Here is a 16,944-nt window from a genome sequence, read left to right as displayed (position 1 = left end):
ATATACAAGTACAATTCAACGTCTCTCCTTTTGAACCAGTTGCATAAAGTGGCCAGTGATATCATTATTAAACAGGTCGTGACACCCTCGCTTTAACTCAGGACTGGACTCGACTTGACACATGACACAAACTGTGGCCTGAGCTGACTTGACTTGCCCAAGAAAATAATGACTTGAGTCACATGTCTGAATACAATGCATAGTTACAGGTGATAGTATGGGTGAATGGGGTTTCAATTGACACTACTTCCCAGGTACAAAATGAAAAAAGAAGTTCACCCAAAAATGACAATTCAGTCATAATCTATTTGCCCCCAAGCTGATGGAAAGTTATGGGAAGTTTCTTAGGCCACAAAACATTATTGTTAAAACATTCATGTTAGTTATGGATGGTTTAACTGTTAGAGTGATAAAGGGCTGTAGAGTCTGATATTGGATTACGCTTAATTTAATTAAAGGGGACGACTGGGCCTTACCAGAGGTATGCACGCTATGATTGAGTGCCAATTTTAATTTTCAGTGCAGTCATTTTAATTACTCAAACAGTGCGTCGCTGTATCTATTGTAGTCGTGTTTCATAATGTAAAATACTTAGAATGTAAAAGACATTATTTTGCTTACATGGAAATACAACCATAGCAAACTGTAACATATAGAATAGACAATAAGAAATAAGAGAATGTAAAAATATAGAACAAACATATGTGCATTAAACTATGATATGTGACAACTACTGAAATGTAAAAATGTAAAGACATGTGGCTCATATGACACTATAAATACAATGTAGATAATATCAGTGAAACTGAAATAGGTAATAATTGATAACAAATTTGTCTTCATCGTTTCTGCTAATTTTAATTAAATCTAAGAGAGAAAAAACATCACACTTGATGTTACAAAGGCAGATAGATCTTCAAAAACTATACAATTGAAGCATAGAATAAATGTATGTCTCTTTAGAGCCTGTACAAAAACACCAGCAGAATCAACAATTTGTAGTAGTAACAATAGTAAATAGAAGGATAAAAGTTCATTTACATTGTTAGTCTGCTGGCGACACAGGTAATAATGACCACAGTCAGGTGATTATAAGCTGTGTTCTTTATTCAGTGAAAAAACAACTTTTACAAAATTGAATCAAATAAATCCACAATTACAGATACATAATTACCATTGATTAATACCATTTACTTTTAAATAAAAGCAGGCAAAATTTGCTGTTTGCTGAGTGTAAAATACAAAACAGAATTCATGAGCTTCGTCCTGAAGCACAAACCAGAATAAATAAGCATAAAGGTTTGGTTTGAATTAATAAGTTTGACAAATAAGCGATGCAGATGCTCAAAATGTTTGTTCTCTTCGTCCGACGGGCTGCACACTAACCAGAATAATACTCAGATGACGCAAACTGTGACCCAAAAGGATGCCATCTGGTTTCTCTGTTTGTGAACCACAGAGGTATCTGAATGTGTGTTTTAGAAAATTAGTATGAGTTTCCTGGGAGATATTCTTGCGTAGGAGGCGTCGAGGACAAGGTGGGAACTGAGAACATTTTGTTTTGTTCAGGTAAGTTGATCAAGGGTGTCCCATTCAGATCTAAAAAAACACAGACAGAGAGGAAACAGTCAAAATTAAGGTTCATGTTTCAACATTTCCAAAAAGTCCAAATGTCCTCTTTTTTTACCTTCGTCCACTCTTTTGTCTTGAGATGGAGGGATGTCTTCATCCTCGTCCGGGCCCACGTCCTCAATCAGGACCTGGTTAGGAGCCTCCCTGCCTTGTGCCGCTACATAGAGAGCCCCCACCTGGCTAGGAGCTGTGGGAGGAGCAGGAGCTGCAGCTGGATCAGGGGCTTGGGTTGAGGTGCGGACTGGAACATCATCCGGAGCTGGAGCTGGAGCTAAGTCTTGGAGAGGGATTGGAGCCCTATCTAGATCTTTGGCGGGAGCAGGAGCAGGAACTGAGGGTGAAAAGAGAGCAGGGGTCGAGATGAACGGAGCTGGGGAGAAGAGGGGGTTTTGGAGGGACCCAAACACTGGCTGAGGAGCAGGGGCAGCGAGGACAGGGACTGGTGGCGCTTCCATAGCAGCTGTTGTTTGATCGGGGATGACCTCAGCGGGTTCAGACACCACCACTACCGCAGGAGCTTCCTCAGGCGCTGCTGCCTCCTCCTGCGTGACAGATAACTCCAGCGCGGGTTCATTCTTCCTGGGCCTCCCTCTCCTCTTTGCTCCACTCTTGTCCCCTGCAGCCCTCGGTCTTTTCCTCTGGCTCTCCACCCTGAACGAGTACAACAATTGCAATCAACCACAACAACAGTGGACATTGATATTAGCTCTTTGTGATACTCCTGCAAAGCTAATAGTACAAAGTCCTTGACCTGGATCTGGGGCGTCAATAGAAACACCAGAGCAACCTTTGGTTTCCTCTTGCTCCATATTCAATATAAAGCCGAGTGATAAGCAGCTGATAATGTTTTCACATTGTCCAGTGCAGTGGGTTTTTATAATGCCAAAATCTTCCATTCTCTCTCCATTGCATCAGACCAATTATTTGCTGTCTGAGCTGAATTTGTAGAAATCGTCTCTGATGGTAACACAAACTGATCATAGCTGTAAATGTAGGTCACTGCACTAACATTGACTGTGCTCTTCTATAAAAATTTACCCCAAAACCCACTGGTTAGTCTCCTTCTCCTCTGCTTCAGCCTTTCTCTTCCTGAGAAGATCCCTGTCCCTCAGTCGTCGGCCGATCCCACCTATAAAACAGATACCCGTTCAGAAGAAACTATCTTAACAAGAGCAGCATGAAATCAAGGAAATGCAGAGCAGCATTTTATTCACGCATGACAGGCAAATGTGAGCGACTGATGGCGTATTAAGATGTGGTTTAAGACGGATACGCCCTGGCAACTCTTTGACAGAAACCTTTCCATAAGACTTGAAATATAATTACACATTGACGACTAAGACTTGCCTCTTATTTGTTATTACACAGCTCAGATGATGATTGAAATATTCCTGCATGAGTTGACCTTAAGACACCACACTGTATGCAAATGAATAGCTAGCTCACTCAACATTCTTGAGTCGAAAACACTGAAGTGGCTGCTTTCAAAAGAAGAGAAGAAACATTAAAAGTTAACCTTTGTCCTCGTTTGGATTCACATATTCCGACTCCTGTTTCTCTTGTTGCAACGTCGCCTCCATTTCTGACTCCTGCTATGAATGAATTCAAGTCATTGACGGCGGGGCGAGCACAGCACAGAGGACGGAATAACGTCTGACTGTTTTTCTATTCCCACCCCTAAGTGAATTATCTGGTTAACCATTACCATAGTGCTGGAAGAGTTCTTGCAGCTTTTGCTCTTATCATATTTGTAAAGCTGGAGGAGTTGGCATGGCACTCAGAGAGAGAGAGAGAGAGAGAGAGGGAGAAGCGACTGGAGTAAGTTGTGTGTGACAGGGAGGAAACATGTACAGTAAATGTGGTAAAGGAGGAAATACATGTATAAGTGGGTTAATAGACTCAAAGATCATGTGTGAAAATGCTGTTTTATGTAACTGGTGACCAAATGTTTAATCAAGAAGGGTTTTTTTCTTTTTTTAATTTGCGTGCTACAGGCTGACAGTGAAAGCTAAAATACTGCTGTTGCTTAGCAATGGCAAACCTGAGTACAAACTTTATTACAGACTCAGGGTCCAGGAGAGGACAAGCCATCGATTGAATAGATTACATGCAAAAAGCAGATCATAGTTTAAAAGAGGAAGAAAGTGTACATGAGTGTCTTACAAAGAGGTATCTGTGTAATCAGTGTCTCCAACACCAGGATTGGTAGCATGGAGTGCTAAACCTCGTGTTTGATAAAACCAACATTATCTAATTTTTTCGAGACAATAAAGTGGATCCTTCTAACTATTCATAGCAATTTGAATGTATCAATCAGATGTGAGCAGATTGTAACATGTCATGAGGAATGAGAGCGTCCCTGTCTCTCTTGGTTCCCTGTACAAGCCTGTGGACGATTTGTATCAGTTGTTTATTCTGTGACGCACAAATCTCCCCGTCTGCGGGACTAATAAAGGAATTCTGATTCTGATTCTGATTCTGATTAATGCTGCTGGACTGTGGATTACTTTGTTTCACAAGTTTTCTTAAAACAGCCTGGAATGCCAGCAGCCACGAACACTTCACTCGCACTATGATATAGAGGTCTGTTAAATAATATTCTCAAAGCATCAATGAGCTACTTCTTAAGCTTGCTTTTTTGTAGTTTAGCACCAGTGTGCAATATAATGGTTTACAGTATGAGAGCATGTTTTCTTGCAGCATTGCCTGTAAATATCATCATCAACTGTCACTACTTCCGCCATGGATGTTGTGTTTTCACACCTTTCAGCGTGTTTGTTGCCCTTTGCTGGTTGGTTGGTTTGTCAGCAGGATTACACAAAAACTCCGGAGCAGACTTCCACCAGACTTTAATGGAGGACGGGTCTCGGCCTAGTATAGACCCTACCAAAGATGCGATGGGTAAGAACTGGTCGCCTGTCGATTTTATAATATAACAAATAGAGAACAGCAGGTTACTTGGCTCAGCTAGCCAGGCAGCGCAGGCATTAACTAATTAGCTCAGAGCACAATGGGAGTGTTGGTGTTCAACATCTGACTATAACCTACTGCGATATAAAGAGGCTAGCTGGTTAGCTGTCTAACTGTTTCTGCAACACAACGAAGGGATGTCTTTCATGAGCAGTCAAAACTGTTATTTCTTCACTTTTCTAATAATAATTTTAGTTACATTACATATTGCATAGGGACAGATCACGTTTTTTTAGCACTACTTTTTGGTTTGGTTTGGTTTGTTTGTTTTTTTGTTGTTTTCTTTTTTTTCTTTCTTTCTTTTTTTTTTTTTTTTTACATTTTTTTTATAATTTAGGTGTATCCAAATAAAAATTGGGATCTTGAGGATTTAAATAGGTTGTTATATTTTGATATTTGATCAGGCTTGATTGAATTTCAGGGAACTGTCTGGCCTAGGGGGAGGTATGCGCTCTACTGAATGCCAGTCTAGTTTGTTCTGTAACAGAATAAACACGATTACTGATCTAGAATTAGAATTAAGTATACAAGTGATCTATTCAGTGTTAATGTAAGGCACACAACCCTAAATGAAGATATGAATATGATATATATAGGTCAGTATTCCAAAGTGCTAGGGTTCCTGTCAACATAAATAATAATCATCAATAAACAGTAAAACAACAGCAACAAAAAAAGCTAAATATGTCTTCTTTCTAACAAATACAATGTAAAGACATAGATTACGATGTTGAAACGCCATCAGACGCAGCAAGAAATCCTGCCCTCTAATAGCAGGGGCATACCCATCTTATCTCACAGATGGAGAGCTGCTGTGGTGGGGTGTGTTCTCAATCTTCTCGCAGCACATTGAGCCCCGATGTGTGCGTTTCAGCCACTCAGAGAGAGAAGCTGTCCAACAGAGTAAATAACACTCAACTGCCAATTGCCTCCAGCTCTGTAGGGGAAATTTTGAGGGTCTTTTGGTTGAGTTCACTCACATCTGTATTGAAGGAGCTTCTAGCAGTTCGCACACACTTTCTCAGAAAAAGCTCTGCATCAAGTGTAAATTGCCGTCTGGTTCATGTATGTAGGACATTCTTTACGGATGGATTTATGGGTGGGAAACATGCAGCTTTACCTGTTTTGTCATTTCAAAAACCTCATGCTCTCTGGGACACACTGACTGAAATGATCGAACTGTCCCACTGTTAGATGAGGGGCTCACACTAATGATCACGTTCATTTTAGATTAAACTGTTGATTGTTTTCCCAATTAACTGATTTGTTGTTTGGTCTATAAAATGTTAGAAAATGGTGAAAAATTACCATTCACCGCAACCCAAAGATATAAGACAGGACAGAACATATTTACATTCAAGATGTTGTAATCAGAGTATTTTCTTTGAAAAAAATAGCGGGAGAAAAACAATGAATCAACCACTAATATGGCAATAAACCAAGTTGTGGATAGCTAATCATTTAATCATTGCAGCTCTAGTTAGATGTCCTGTTGTTAAACGAAGAAACTGACACACTCATTCAAACTACCTGGAGGGTCAACATGACAGACTACTATCTGTTCTATCTTACTGTTAGAGCCAGAAGCATAACAGGCTGTCTGTCGCTCACACCGACACACACCCTACTGTTGCACAATGAAACTCAAGTTTGAGGAATGTCAAAGCAGATATTACAGTGCCATCTTCTGGTGTGTCTTTTCAACTACCAATCACAGGCTTAATAACCCTTTATATGCACATATATATATTAAACACACAAGGCCAGAGAGACTATTTGAATAATGTGCCTTGAATGGTGTACATAAAGCATTACAGCCTATATACTCTGTTCATTTGTTAACTCTTTACTATACTACTGAACTGAACATGAAAAACCTCTCATGTGAAGAAAAATACAGAGCATTATTGCTGATTTCATGTGTCAATTTGCAGAAATCGACCATTCATACTGAGCAGACCTCTCTCTTGGAGGCTGAGGCGTCTCAGGAAGTACAGGGGGGTGGGGTTAGAGGGGGTTGCCATACCCTCCATATGCATATACAATGCTCTCTTTACTGCAAACCTAACACACCCCTCCTTTCTTGCAATGTGTCCAAAGGAAAAAAAAAAAACGGTTAAAATAAAGTGACACTGAAGAGCCAAAAACTACAACACATTTTTTTGTTTATCCATTGTGCAGTTTATTGATCACAAAAATACAAAATTCGGCATTTTAATTGACTGGGATACAATTACAATGTAAAAAAGGAGAGGTTTGGGTTTTGTTTTTTTTTTTTTTTTAGCTTTAGGTGGCAACAGGTTTGAGCAACATTACAAACTAAAAAAAAACAAAAAAAAACAGGATTTCCTTGTTATGTTAGATAGTTGCCTTACTTTCACGCTTGATGTGAAACGATTGCCAATGCGACGTCAAACGTGGGCACGTTTTTAAAAGCTATGAAACTTTATTAAGTTAAGCAGATAAACAAAAGTAAAACCATATGACCTATTTTATCGACGTCTAATTGGTTGAGTGCTATTTTTTGGGGGGTAAACTGTAAAAAACACGTGTTCTGCACACTTTTATTTTAATAACAGTGGCTTCACGTACAAAAAGCCTCCTCGTCTTCACTACATACATCGTACAGTAGTTTCCTTTGCAGAAATAAATTGCACCATAGCACCGTTTCGGGGCAGCGTCATGTTTTGTGACTGCAATGCCTTTGTGGAGGCGATGGGCGGTTCTGGACGCAGATGGCGCTGTTGAGCATATATTTTGTTTCAGTCCCGTTTCCCTCCATGGTTTCTCCTCTCTCCGACTAACTTAGCGTTTGGCTCAGTTCATTATACAGTCCTATATTCTCCCTCCATTAGGGCATCTCTGCCTTTGGACTGAAGATCCCACCAAAACCCAAGAGAGAAAAGTTTAACTTTCATAGGGCAAGATGGACATGAAAAAGAGGATCCACTTGGAGCTAAGAAACAGGACACCGTCTGATGTGAGTCGTGCTTTTTTAAAACCAGCCCTTTAGTTTTCTGGGCTAGCCTTTTGCTAGCCTGCCTGCTACTTTTTTTGCTTTGCCGAGTGACCTGTGTGGCTAACGTAATGGTGACCACATGGGCTTTTAGATTATGTTTCTCGTTTATAATAGGGCGGAAAAAACACTCGCACAACACGCTTAATCCTTTATACTGCTCGGGATTGGGCGTATGGGGGCAACGAGACGAGAAAAGCTATATTCAATCGTTACTTTGAAACGGCGATTCCTCAGCTTGCTGGCATTATTGCAGTGCTTTAACCGTTTCGCAGCCTCCTTGGTCAGCGGTGCACACACGATCCAGCTCGACTCCACCGTGGTAGCACAATTAGTAAACTTCTTTTTACGCTGGTAGATGAGGACATTTTTCCCTCCTGCGCCGCGTTTTGGCATTCACATAGTGGTATATTTTAATACAGTCCTCGGGAAGCCATGTTTGCTGCTAGCATAACTGCTAAAATGGGGCGCTTTTTTTTTTTTTTTTTTTTTTTTTTGGTATTACAAATGCTCCTTTTTACAACTCCGATGCGTTCGTGCAAGAAAAACAAAACAAAGAGTTTTGCTACAAAAAGAAACGTGTAGTTAAACTGGGGCCCGATCACGAGTTATGTCTTGAAATTTCAGTTAGAGTACGTTAATATCAAACGGCTAGATTCAGCAGCGACAACAAAAAAAAAACAGTCACTTGATTCACGAGTCATCCATACCTTGACCATTTCACCGTGAGCTCAGCCGGTTGATGTCTACTCAAACAACACCCCCCCAAAAAAGCCAACTGTCCCTGTAATGGTGCTTTGTCTGAAGCCACGTTTAAAGCTGTTGCGATTTGTAAGTTGTTAGGTTTTTTTTTTTTTAAAGGGAGTGTGCAGCGGTTTATTCCCCCCCTTAAAATAGCTTGCACACTTAGTACAGCAGCGACTGTAAAGCCCCCCTTTTTCCATATCGTTGCATGTGCCCGTCTAAACATTGCATACTTATTTAATGAAGTCTGCTGGTCGGATGATTTCCCAGTCAGAATTAGACAGCAGGCTACCTAACTTAGTATTTTTGTTCCCGCCATATTACCCCCATCGCTACACTGCTCAAAGACAACTAAAAAAATATACACCACGGTTGTAAACTTAAAACATATAACAACAGCGTGCGTTTCTTCCCGTCGTTGTCATCAAACTTGACATCGTTTGCAACTAAACGGATCGATTTGTTAGCCGGCTTCATCAACCGAGCCAGCCTGCTGCCTGAATGACACGGGAGATCCGGTGCACCGCGCTTCATGCGTGGGCAGCCCAAAACTCGACGGTCGGCGTTTCCCCCCTTCGACTCATGCACGAAATAAAACTAATGAAACATCGAAAAATGACAAAGGTTATGTGTAAGCCACGATAATTACTCTTTCTAAGCAGCACTTTTTTGCCATTGAAGTGTTCAGAGAACTGCATACTGTATCTCAGGAATCGCCATGTTGTCATTCTGTCGTCTTTGAAGCTCTGGGAGAAAGGAACTGTCTCCATCTTTGTTTTTACTAAATTTCCGTTCTCAATATATTTCCTTCGCCACTTCGACCTGAAAACGATGCAGTAACCCCTGTAACAAACTGGCAATATCGGTCGTTCGCTCGACGACAAAAGAATATTCCACTTCCCCAATGAAAGCTGGTTATACGGAAAAAAGAAAATCTTTTCTAAGGGTGTATTCGCAATCCTTTCCGTTGCTGTTGGGTTGGCTAATGGCGGGCAGACAGACCTCTGTAGCTGCTCCTCTACTGCACGGCAGCGTTTAAAAGGGGCAATGGCTAGCGTGTAGCAAGCTAGCTCACAAAAATCATTGCATTTGTCATTAGTGACTGCATCAGCAGGCCATGGGAAGCTGCCGCTTTTGCTCTTCCTCGATCCAAACGAATCGATTCATTAATCTTCGTGGCCGAACAAGTGAAGCACACAGCGACTCAAAGTGTTTTTAGACGGGGACGAGGTGTCCATTGAGCTGTTTTACTTGAGAAATCGTGATCTTTGACGTTTGGCAACAACTTTTTTTGCAACGTTTTTTTTTAAAATTTTTTTTGTCCAACACCGATTTGCGCAACCAGTGTTGGCTTTAACTGACTGAAAGTAACTCCGCCTTCAGGCGACTTGTTTTTCTAATATTTAACACCATCTACAAAACGCCTTTTGATTATTTTACACAAAGTAAAAAAGGCCATTTTGCCGAACAACTGCACCCACCCCACCCCCATTTAACACGCCATGGTGGTGTTGTTTCAATGCGTGTTTTCAAGATGTTTAAGTTGACAAGCAATAAACATAATTTTGTTTCACATTTTTTTTACACTCTTTAAAATATAATTATAATATTACATTTTGTTTGTGTTATATAAAATTGTAATTATGGATCAATAATGAGATAGTTCCGCCCAGTGCACAAAACAGTGGTGATTTTATGAGGTATAATATATATTTTAAATGTATTTCAGGTACGAGAACTTGTCCTCGACAATTGTCGATCAAGCGAAGGAAAAATCGAAGGCCTCACAGCTGAGTTCGTCAACCTGGAGTTCCTCAGTTTGATAAATGTTGGCTTAATCTCAGTCTCCAACCTGCCTAAACTAGGAAAACTCAAAAAGGTAAAAGTGACATTTCATACTTCCATGTAAAAGCTGAAAAGGGACAGCGGTGTCAGCTGGAATAACGTTTTCCCTCTTCTGTCTTTCAGCTGGAGTTGAGTGACAACAGAATCAGCGGCGGCCTTGATGTTTTAGCAGAGAAACTACCCAACCTCACACATCTAAACCTGAGTGGCAACAAATTGAAAGACATCAGCACATTGGAACCATTGGTATGATTCAACTCACGTGCGCACTCGGCATGCACAACTATTTGCATGCCTACACAATGTGTATATTTAGTCTGAGGATGCCACATGCATTGTGCTTTGTGTTGCCATATCTTGTTTTATGTTAATGCAAACTTTACTATGAGTAGACAAGAATTTTGAATATCCATACAAACCGTTGTTATGAATGCAGCTGTATTCATGTCAAACTGATTAGTAGCAATTTCTTTAACTGATAGTCTGCTGACTTGATCAATCATTGGTTCATCATTGATAATTTATGAAATATGGTGGATATTTTCCCATTAGAGAACTGTTTTACCATTGTATTGATCTATAGGAGGCACCATTAGGAGTTAAAAGAACAGATGAAGTGAATACCAAGTTCCTTAGATATTAACCTAGATAATACAAATGATGACTAATTGCTATTCAACAACTGGTTCAACAAAATTCAACCCATTTGTAGGTAAAAATCGGTAAAAACATCAGTTTGTATATAATGTTCTTTTGTATTTTTTAAATGACAAATTGTGTATTTTAATACACTTTCCCATTCCAGTAGTTTGTATTTTATTTTGATATATTTGATAAGCGAGAATTTGTCATCTGTAACCAAATATGTTTTGATGTATTTGTGCCCGTCTGCATTCCATTTGTACATCAAACTCTTATCGATGATCAATAGCTTAATGATTAATCATTAACATCCCTAGACTGATTGCAGTTCATTAACTGTTCTCAAATCCCAGCTTAAAAGCAGCATACACGTTTTTAATTTTAAGCCCTGTTTTCTGTTTATTTGGACATCAATAATTCAAACTTTTTGTTGTTACACTGAATTATTTACTGGAACCAACCCTCTTTATCAATAACACATGTGATTAATACTCACTCGCACTGATTTTCGAGAACTATTTGAAAAACAACCTCTAACTATTTTGATAACCAATTATTCATTTCATTCATTTTTTCCAGCAATAATGTTACATATTTGCTGGTTCCAGCTTCTTGTGTGTACAGAGTTGCTGCTTTTCTGCGTAATTTGTAATGATCTTTGGGTTTTGGATGTTGGTCCGATAAAAGATAAAATTTGAAGGTGTCACTTTGTGTACTGGGAAATGTTTTTTTTTGATTGAAAGAGTAATTACGAAAATAATCAGCAGATTAATTGATGATTACCTGATCTGATCAACAGAAAAAGCTGGATAACCTGAAGAGTTTGGACCTGTTCAACTGTGAAGTGACAAACCTGAACGACTACAGAGAGAGTGTGTTCAAGCTGTTGCCCCAGCTCACCTACCTGGATGGTTATGACATGGAGGACAGGGAAGCCTCTGACTCTGACGGAGAGGTGGACGGAGACGGTGTAGATGATGATGAAGATGAAGGTAAGAAGTTCTCCCAGTATCTCTTAGATGGCTTCCCGGTCTTGCTGCTGTAACGCTATCCTTTAAATTCACAATAGCCGCCCTCATGACTGCTGCCTGCCTGGTCTTTGATTCAACACAATTTAAATTGTTGTCTCTCTCTCTTTAAAAATGACGTTTATAAGTAGTTTGTGGTTTACCGATCGTTGTTGGGGTTTTTCTGTATTGCAGAAGGAGAGGAGGAGGAAGACGAGGACGGAGAGGAGGAGGACTTTGATGAGGAAGAGGATGATGAGGAAGATGAGGAGGAGGTAGAAGGAGAAGAGGATGACGACGAGGTCAGCGGAGAAGACGAGGTAACAAAGATAAAAGCTTGACGGGGATTATTTGAACAAACATTTCGTACAAAGTGCTCAGATGTATCGTTTTTGTTTTAACTTGTAAATTTTTGTTGACCAAGGAGGAAGACTTCGGTCAGGATGGGGAAGTGGATGAAGAGGATGACGATGACGATGATGACGACGACGGTATGTAACACTACCTTTGTTTTAAAATGCCCCTTCACATATCAAAATCACTTCAACTAAAAATCAACATATTTCAACATATATACAACGCTCCTTTTTCATGTAACAGTACAAGGAAAGAATGGCATTGATGGCAAACCAAATGAATAAAAATACATTTTACTAACTCAAAGTGTTTTGTGCAGTTGCCGCTCAAAATTTAAGTCCGAAATCATATAAACCATATTTCTGTTAGTGGGTATTCAGACCTATTGAGAGTGACAGTGCAAAAATGATTTTATACAGTACATACTATCATATTGCCCTTGTGTTATTATGTAGTAATGTGTGTGTGGGTGGTCAAAGGTCAGTAGTCAAATGTACTAAAATTGCAGTTGGACACTAAGCAGTTTTGCCATTAATGTCAAGGCAGTATGACCCAGAAGGTATAATAGCCTTTAGATTTAACATTTATTTGTACACAAGCTGCAGGTATTAGTAAATTGTGTACAAAGAGTTGAGTACATGTACATTTAATGGTGTCATGGTGAACTTGGTAATTCAAAGTCGATATCAGGAATAATATGACACCTGGTGGTGGCTTTGTTTACAGAGGAAGCTTCATGCAGGAGAGTTAAAAAAGTTCACAGTGACTTATCAAGTGCCCGCTACACTGATTACATCATCGACTAATAATAATATAACTGGAATAAGATAATTGTACTTGATCAGTCAAAAATGAAATAAGAATGTTAAAGTTGACATGGTTGTAGTGTTAAATTGGAGAGAAGGGCCAGTTAAATCCTGAAAAATGTCAATAATGAAGATACATATCTGACACTGTTTATTTTGAGCTGCTGATCATGTAACATTATAACATGTAGGGGCAGCAAAACTTGATAGTGTCCATTCTTAAACACTGCCCACACTTCCTGAGAGTACACCAGAGCAGCCATTCTCAGCCAGGGCGCCTCAGAGCACCATCTAGATGTAGTGAGCTAACGTGGATGATTCAATTGTCCATAGCAATGAGATTTGATGTGTTACAACTTTGTAGACTTTCTCCCTCCTATCTTAGCCCCTATATTGCATATTGCATCATGTTTTGTTTTTGTTTTTTTACACCAGTGTGCTGCAGTTGTTCTTCTCCCTCCTCTTCTTTTGTATGTTCATTGGAGAATTGCATACCAGACTTGAAAAGGGCAAAACATCACCTGTTGTTTTTGAGTGTGTAGATGCTACACCTGTCAATAAAAGCAATCTTGCTTCGTATACAAGCTCTATTTATTATCTTTTTAAAAATTATTATTATATCATTATTTTTAAGATCCTATAAATACATACCGTGTGTCCCTATTATTTTTCTTTTTGAATGTGCTCATGAATACACGTTTTTCTTTCTCTGAAATAATTAAAGCATGAGAACTAGGAGGTCTATTTTTAGTAGATATACACTAAATTAATGTTAAACAGCTGAGTTATTTCTAAGAAATGTTAAACATAAAGACTATACTATATATAGATTGTGGGAATCTTGCATATTGTGATTCTGACTTGACTTGAGGGCGTTGAGGGTGTTGGGTTGTTGCTTTGATGCCTGCAGATGGAATATTCCTTTTTCATATTCACCGTTTTTCCTTAAATTGAAGTTTTGTCGTCTTGGCACCCCTGACACACCACATGACACAGATTTCCTCTTTGCCCCCAGAAGCAGAAGCTGGCAAAGGCGAGAAGAGAAAGCGAGACCCAGAGGATGACGACGACGACGACGATGATGAAGACGACGATTAAGAGCAAAACTGAAAACGAGAGCCTACCGAGTTACCCTTCCTCCCCCACAAACCCGAACGTCCGCCCTCCTACGACTCGCTTTGTAATCCACGTCTATCTCCCCCCCCCCCCCAGCTCTGAGCTCTTTTTATGGGGCAAGACTGTACCGGATGGGTGGGCCAAGTGGAGCTGCCCTCCCTCTTTTTTTCTCCCCCCACCCCAAGGAACTGAGAGCCACCCAACACCCTCCACCTCACCCACCCCACGGCCCCCGAGGTTCTCAGGCAGCCCAGCACTCAGCATTCCACAATTTCACTGTCGATCCCTCTTTATGTATTCCCGTGTGAGGACTTTGGGACTGGTATCTAGTTTTGGGTCTGTGCTTTTAATATTTCGTTGGAAGAATTATTTTTTGTTGTTGGGTTTATTATTTCTCATTTTGTCTTTTTTTTTTTTCTGTTCCTTATTTTTCCCAATAAAATTATTGCTATAGCAGCTGTGCAACCAGCGAGCCATGATTTTTAGTGTGGCCGCCTGTTGCACAAATCAAGGTTGTAGCTACATTTTTACTTTCTGTATGACAAAAAAAACAACTTTGTAAATAAAATGTTAACATTTTGTGCTTTTTCTCTTGTCCGGCCTTGCTTTTCTGGTGACCCAAAAATGTACAAAAAGGGATGAAATAGTGGCCATATGGTCCCTTTCTCCCATCGACCCCTGCTGTTATGCTCTCATCATGTGCTGGCCACTGTAGTGGCCACAAAAAAGGCTTTAAAATGGGCTTATTGTTTTTTTTTAAAAATGTGATGTGTTAACTGTATTTTTACACAGAATGTCGACTGTGGACATTGTCCACCATCAAGGGATCACTTGGCAGCCATCATGGACAGGAAAAATGAGCACAGGTTCCCAGCCACTTTATGTGTTGGCTTTATGTCTATGAGCTGTGAACAGTCAAATATTTCCTGGTCGTTTTATGTGAATAACTTTTATAGGGCCGCAGAGGAAAGCGTGTAAAAAGTGCGTTGAGGAAGAGGGGGGGGAATGGCAAAAATACAATATCTGTTTTTGTCTTTTCCAACTTGTCAAACAGTCAACCTCCATTTTGTGACTTGTTGGTGGGGAGCAGGTAATTTACAGTGACCAGTAACTTTGAAAACGCCGATGAGCCTGTAAGTAATTGTTTTCAGACCTATCCTTACGGAGCTTTCCCCATTACAGTAAGATTAAAGGTAAAGTTCACCCAAAAAGGAGAACAGGCATTATCTACTCATCCCCATGCTGTGAAGTTACGTAGTTCTGAAACCTGTTTTAAGGTTTTAAAAAACAACAACAGCTGATGTGGTTTATTCCAAGTCTTTAGAAGCCCTAAGATCCCACACTGATTTGAAAATGTTTCTTACACCTTCTAAAACAGAAACCTTCCCCGTGACCCAAGCTAAAAACATTAGGGTGCACCCAGTCTGAAATGCACAAGCTTAGAAAAGGTTTAAGTGACATAGAAGAATGCTGTTAAGCTCTGGAAATGTTTTGTGGACTACGAAACGTCACCCGACTTTCCATCAGCATGGGAGTGAGTATGTACTGACTGAATTTTCATTTTTGAATGACCTATTGCTTTAATGCTGGAGCAGCCTGCAGTGAACAATACATTCTGTAACAAAATGTCATTTTTCACTTTACAGATGCGGTAATGTTACTCAGAGAGTCTGAAACGCCTTTATTTTTTTATATGAAGCCCAACAATGGCAACCAAAGTGCATTACTGTGCTTTTGAAGAACAATAATGTGTTTTTAAAGCAGTTTGTGGCTGTGGCTGCTCCCTTTAGAGCCCATGTTTGAATTTTAAACACAAGCCAGCCGATAGTGTGCAGATGAAAAATGTCAGGCGCTCCACATGTTGCAGCTTCAGACCCTCAAAACAGTCAAGCGTTAACTGAGGAAGATATATAGGACCTGCAAGCGGCACAGAAACCTCTGCTCAAATATTAATGTGTTTGTGCAATTGAGTTAAAATGCTTTTTACTTCAATTTATTGTTTTAGGCAGGGCAATATTCTGCTCTATTAGAGAAGAGACAAATGGATTTCTCAGAAAAGTTTAATTATATTTCATGTGATGAATATATTTTTTGCACGTTTTAGAAACAATATTTAAAGAAAATCTTTTTTTTTTAGTTGTCACTTAAAAGCATTCAACAATTTAAAGACATCACAATAATTGCATTCAAATGCAGGCACAGTGAGGCTCACATGAACCCAGCAACAACCCTTTAATGAAATGCTTTATTAGATCAGACAGTGAATGCTACAGCTGAGTCCGCAGCAACATTATTGCTCCAGTGTAATATAAGAAATGTGCATGCTTTAATACCGAGAGGTCTCTGGAATGGATCGATAACGTTCTCATTTGGCTTGTTGAGTTTTTTTTTTTTTTTCTGAGGACATGGCCACATTCATAAAAGAGCAACAGAATGATGATAATCTATTACAAGTTTTGGAACAGCAAGGCAGTCATCAGTGTACCACAACGCGATGATGATTCATTTAGGAGAAAACTCGGGAGAATCGGCAAGAAAAAGATTCATGAAGAAAGAACTTGCCTTTTCAACTCCATTCTGGTTATTGTTAATAATCAAATATAGTGTAACTATGCTGCATTTGCACAAGTTTACAAGGTGGTACACCACAAATATCCAATAATATGAGTCGGTATTTATTGATCTAGCTGGCAGTAAAGTTATGTTTTGAAGTGTCATACTGTAGCTTTGAAATAGTGTCATATCACCACAAAACACAAATATTGGATCAAATACAATCATTCATCAAGTTAAAGGGCTATTCCAGCAA

The 16,944-nt window shown here is 39.6% G+C and overlaps 2 protein-coding genes across 8 annotated transcripts; one reads left to right on the top strand and one right to left on the bottom strand.

The window, feature by feature from the left end:
* Positions 1 to 1,086: 1,086 nt before the first annotated feature.
* Positions 1,087 to 3,327, bottom strand: hemgn (hemogen). Of its 2 annotated transcripts, none has more exons than XM_037115925.1 (4): positions 3,149 to 3,327; positions 2,671 to 2,761; positions 1,688 to 2,283; positions 1,087 to 1,599 (listed from the first exon to the last, which is right to left on the bottom strand). In XM_037115925.1, the coding sequence occupies exons 1-4, from the start codon at positions 3,210 to 3,212 to the stop codon at positions 1,487 to 1,489; spliced, it is 864 nt and encodes a 287-aa protein (XP_036971820.1). In that variant the 5' UTR covers positions 3,213 to 3,327; the 3' UTR covers positions 1,087 to 1,486. The 2 variants fall into 2 exon arrangements, with proteins under 2 accessions (XP_036971820.1, XP_036971828.1); XM_037115933.1 differs by having other exon boundaries at positions 2,683 to 2,761.
* A 3,529-nt stretch (positions 3,328 to 6,856) lies between these two features.
* Positions 6,857 to 14,723, top strand: anp32b (acidic (leucine-rich) nuclear phosphoprotein 32 family, member B). Of its 6 annotated transcripts, none has more exons than XM_037108581.1 (7): positions 6,857 to 7,582; positions 10,092 to 10,241; positions 10,331 to 10,453; positions 11,649 to 11,841; positions 12,052 to 12,176; positions 12,281 to 12,347; positions 14,038 to 14,180. In XM_037108581.1, the coding sequence occupies exons 1-7, from the start codon at positions 7,529 to 7,531 to the stop codon at positions 14,115 to 14,117; spliced, it is 792 nt and encodes a 263-aa protein (XP_036964476.1). In that variant the 5' UTR covers positions 6,857 to 7,528; the 3' UTR covers positions 14,118 to 14,180. The 6 variants fall into 6 exon arrangements, with proteins under 6 accessions (XP_036964476.1, XP_036964462.1, XP_036964444.1 ...); XM_037108567.1 differs by having other exon boundaries at positions 6,878 to 7,582; positions 14,035 to 14,721; XM_037108549.1 differs by lacking the exon at positions 6,857 to 7,582 and adding an exon at positions 7,630 to 7,940 and having other exon boundaries at positions 14,038 to 14,723.
* Positions 14,724 to 16,944: the final 2,221 nt, after the last annotated feature.

The sequence above is a fragment of the Acanthopagrus latus genome, chromosome 1, assembly GCF_904848185.1.
Source record: "Acanthopagrus latus isolate v.2019 chromosome 1, fAcaLat1.1, whole genome shotgun sequence".
Lineage (NCBI taxonomy): Eukaryota > Metazoa > Chordata > Actinopteri > Spariformes > Sparidae > Acanthopagrus > Acanthopagrus latus.
This window is presented reverse-complemented; position numbering and strand designations above follow the sequence as displayed.

Excerpts from the sequence above, each read along its gene's own strand:
- hemgn (XM_037115925.1), bottom strand. The coding sequence starts at position 3,212 with ATGGAGGCGACGTTGCAACAAGAGAAACAGGAGTCGGAATATGTGAAT. Across the intron at positions 2,284-2,670 it reads ACTAACCAGTGGGTTTTGGG|GGTGGAGAGCCAGAGGAAAA; the intron begins GTAAATTTTTAT and ends GTACTCGTTCAG. Across the intron at positions 1,600-1,687 it reads AGACAAAAGAGTGGACGAAG|ATCTGAATGGGACACCCTTG; the intron begins GTAAAAAAAGAG and ends GTGTTTTTTTAG.
- anp32b (XM_037108540.1), top strand. The coding sequence starts at position 7,794 with ATGGGGGCAACGAGACGAGAAAAGCTATATTCAATCGTTACTTTGAAA. Across the intron at positions 7,941-10,091 it reads TCCAGCTCGACTCCACCGTG|GTACGAGAACTTGTCCTCGA; the intron begins GTAGCACAATTA and ends AATGTATTTCAG. Across the intron at positions 11,842-12,051 it reads AGATGATGATGAAGATGAAG|AAGGAGAGGAGGAGGAAGAC; the intron begins GTAAGAAGTTCT and ends TCTGTATTGCAG.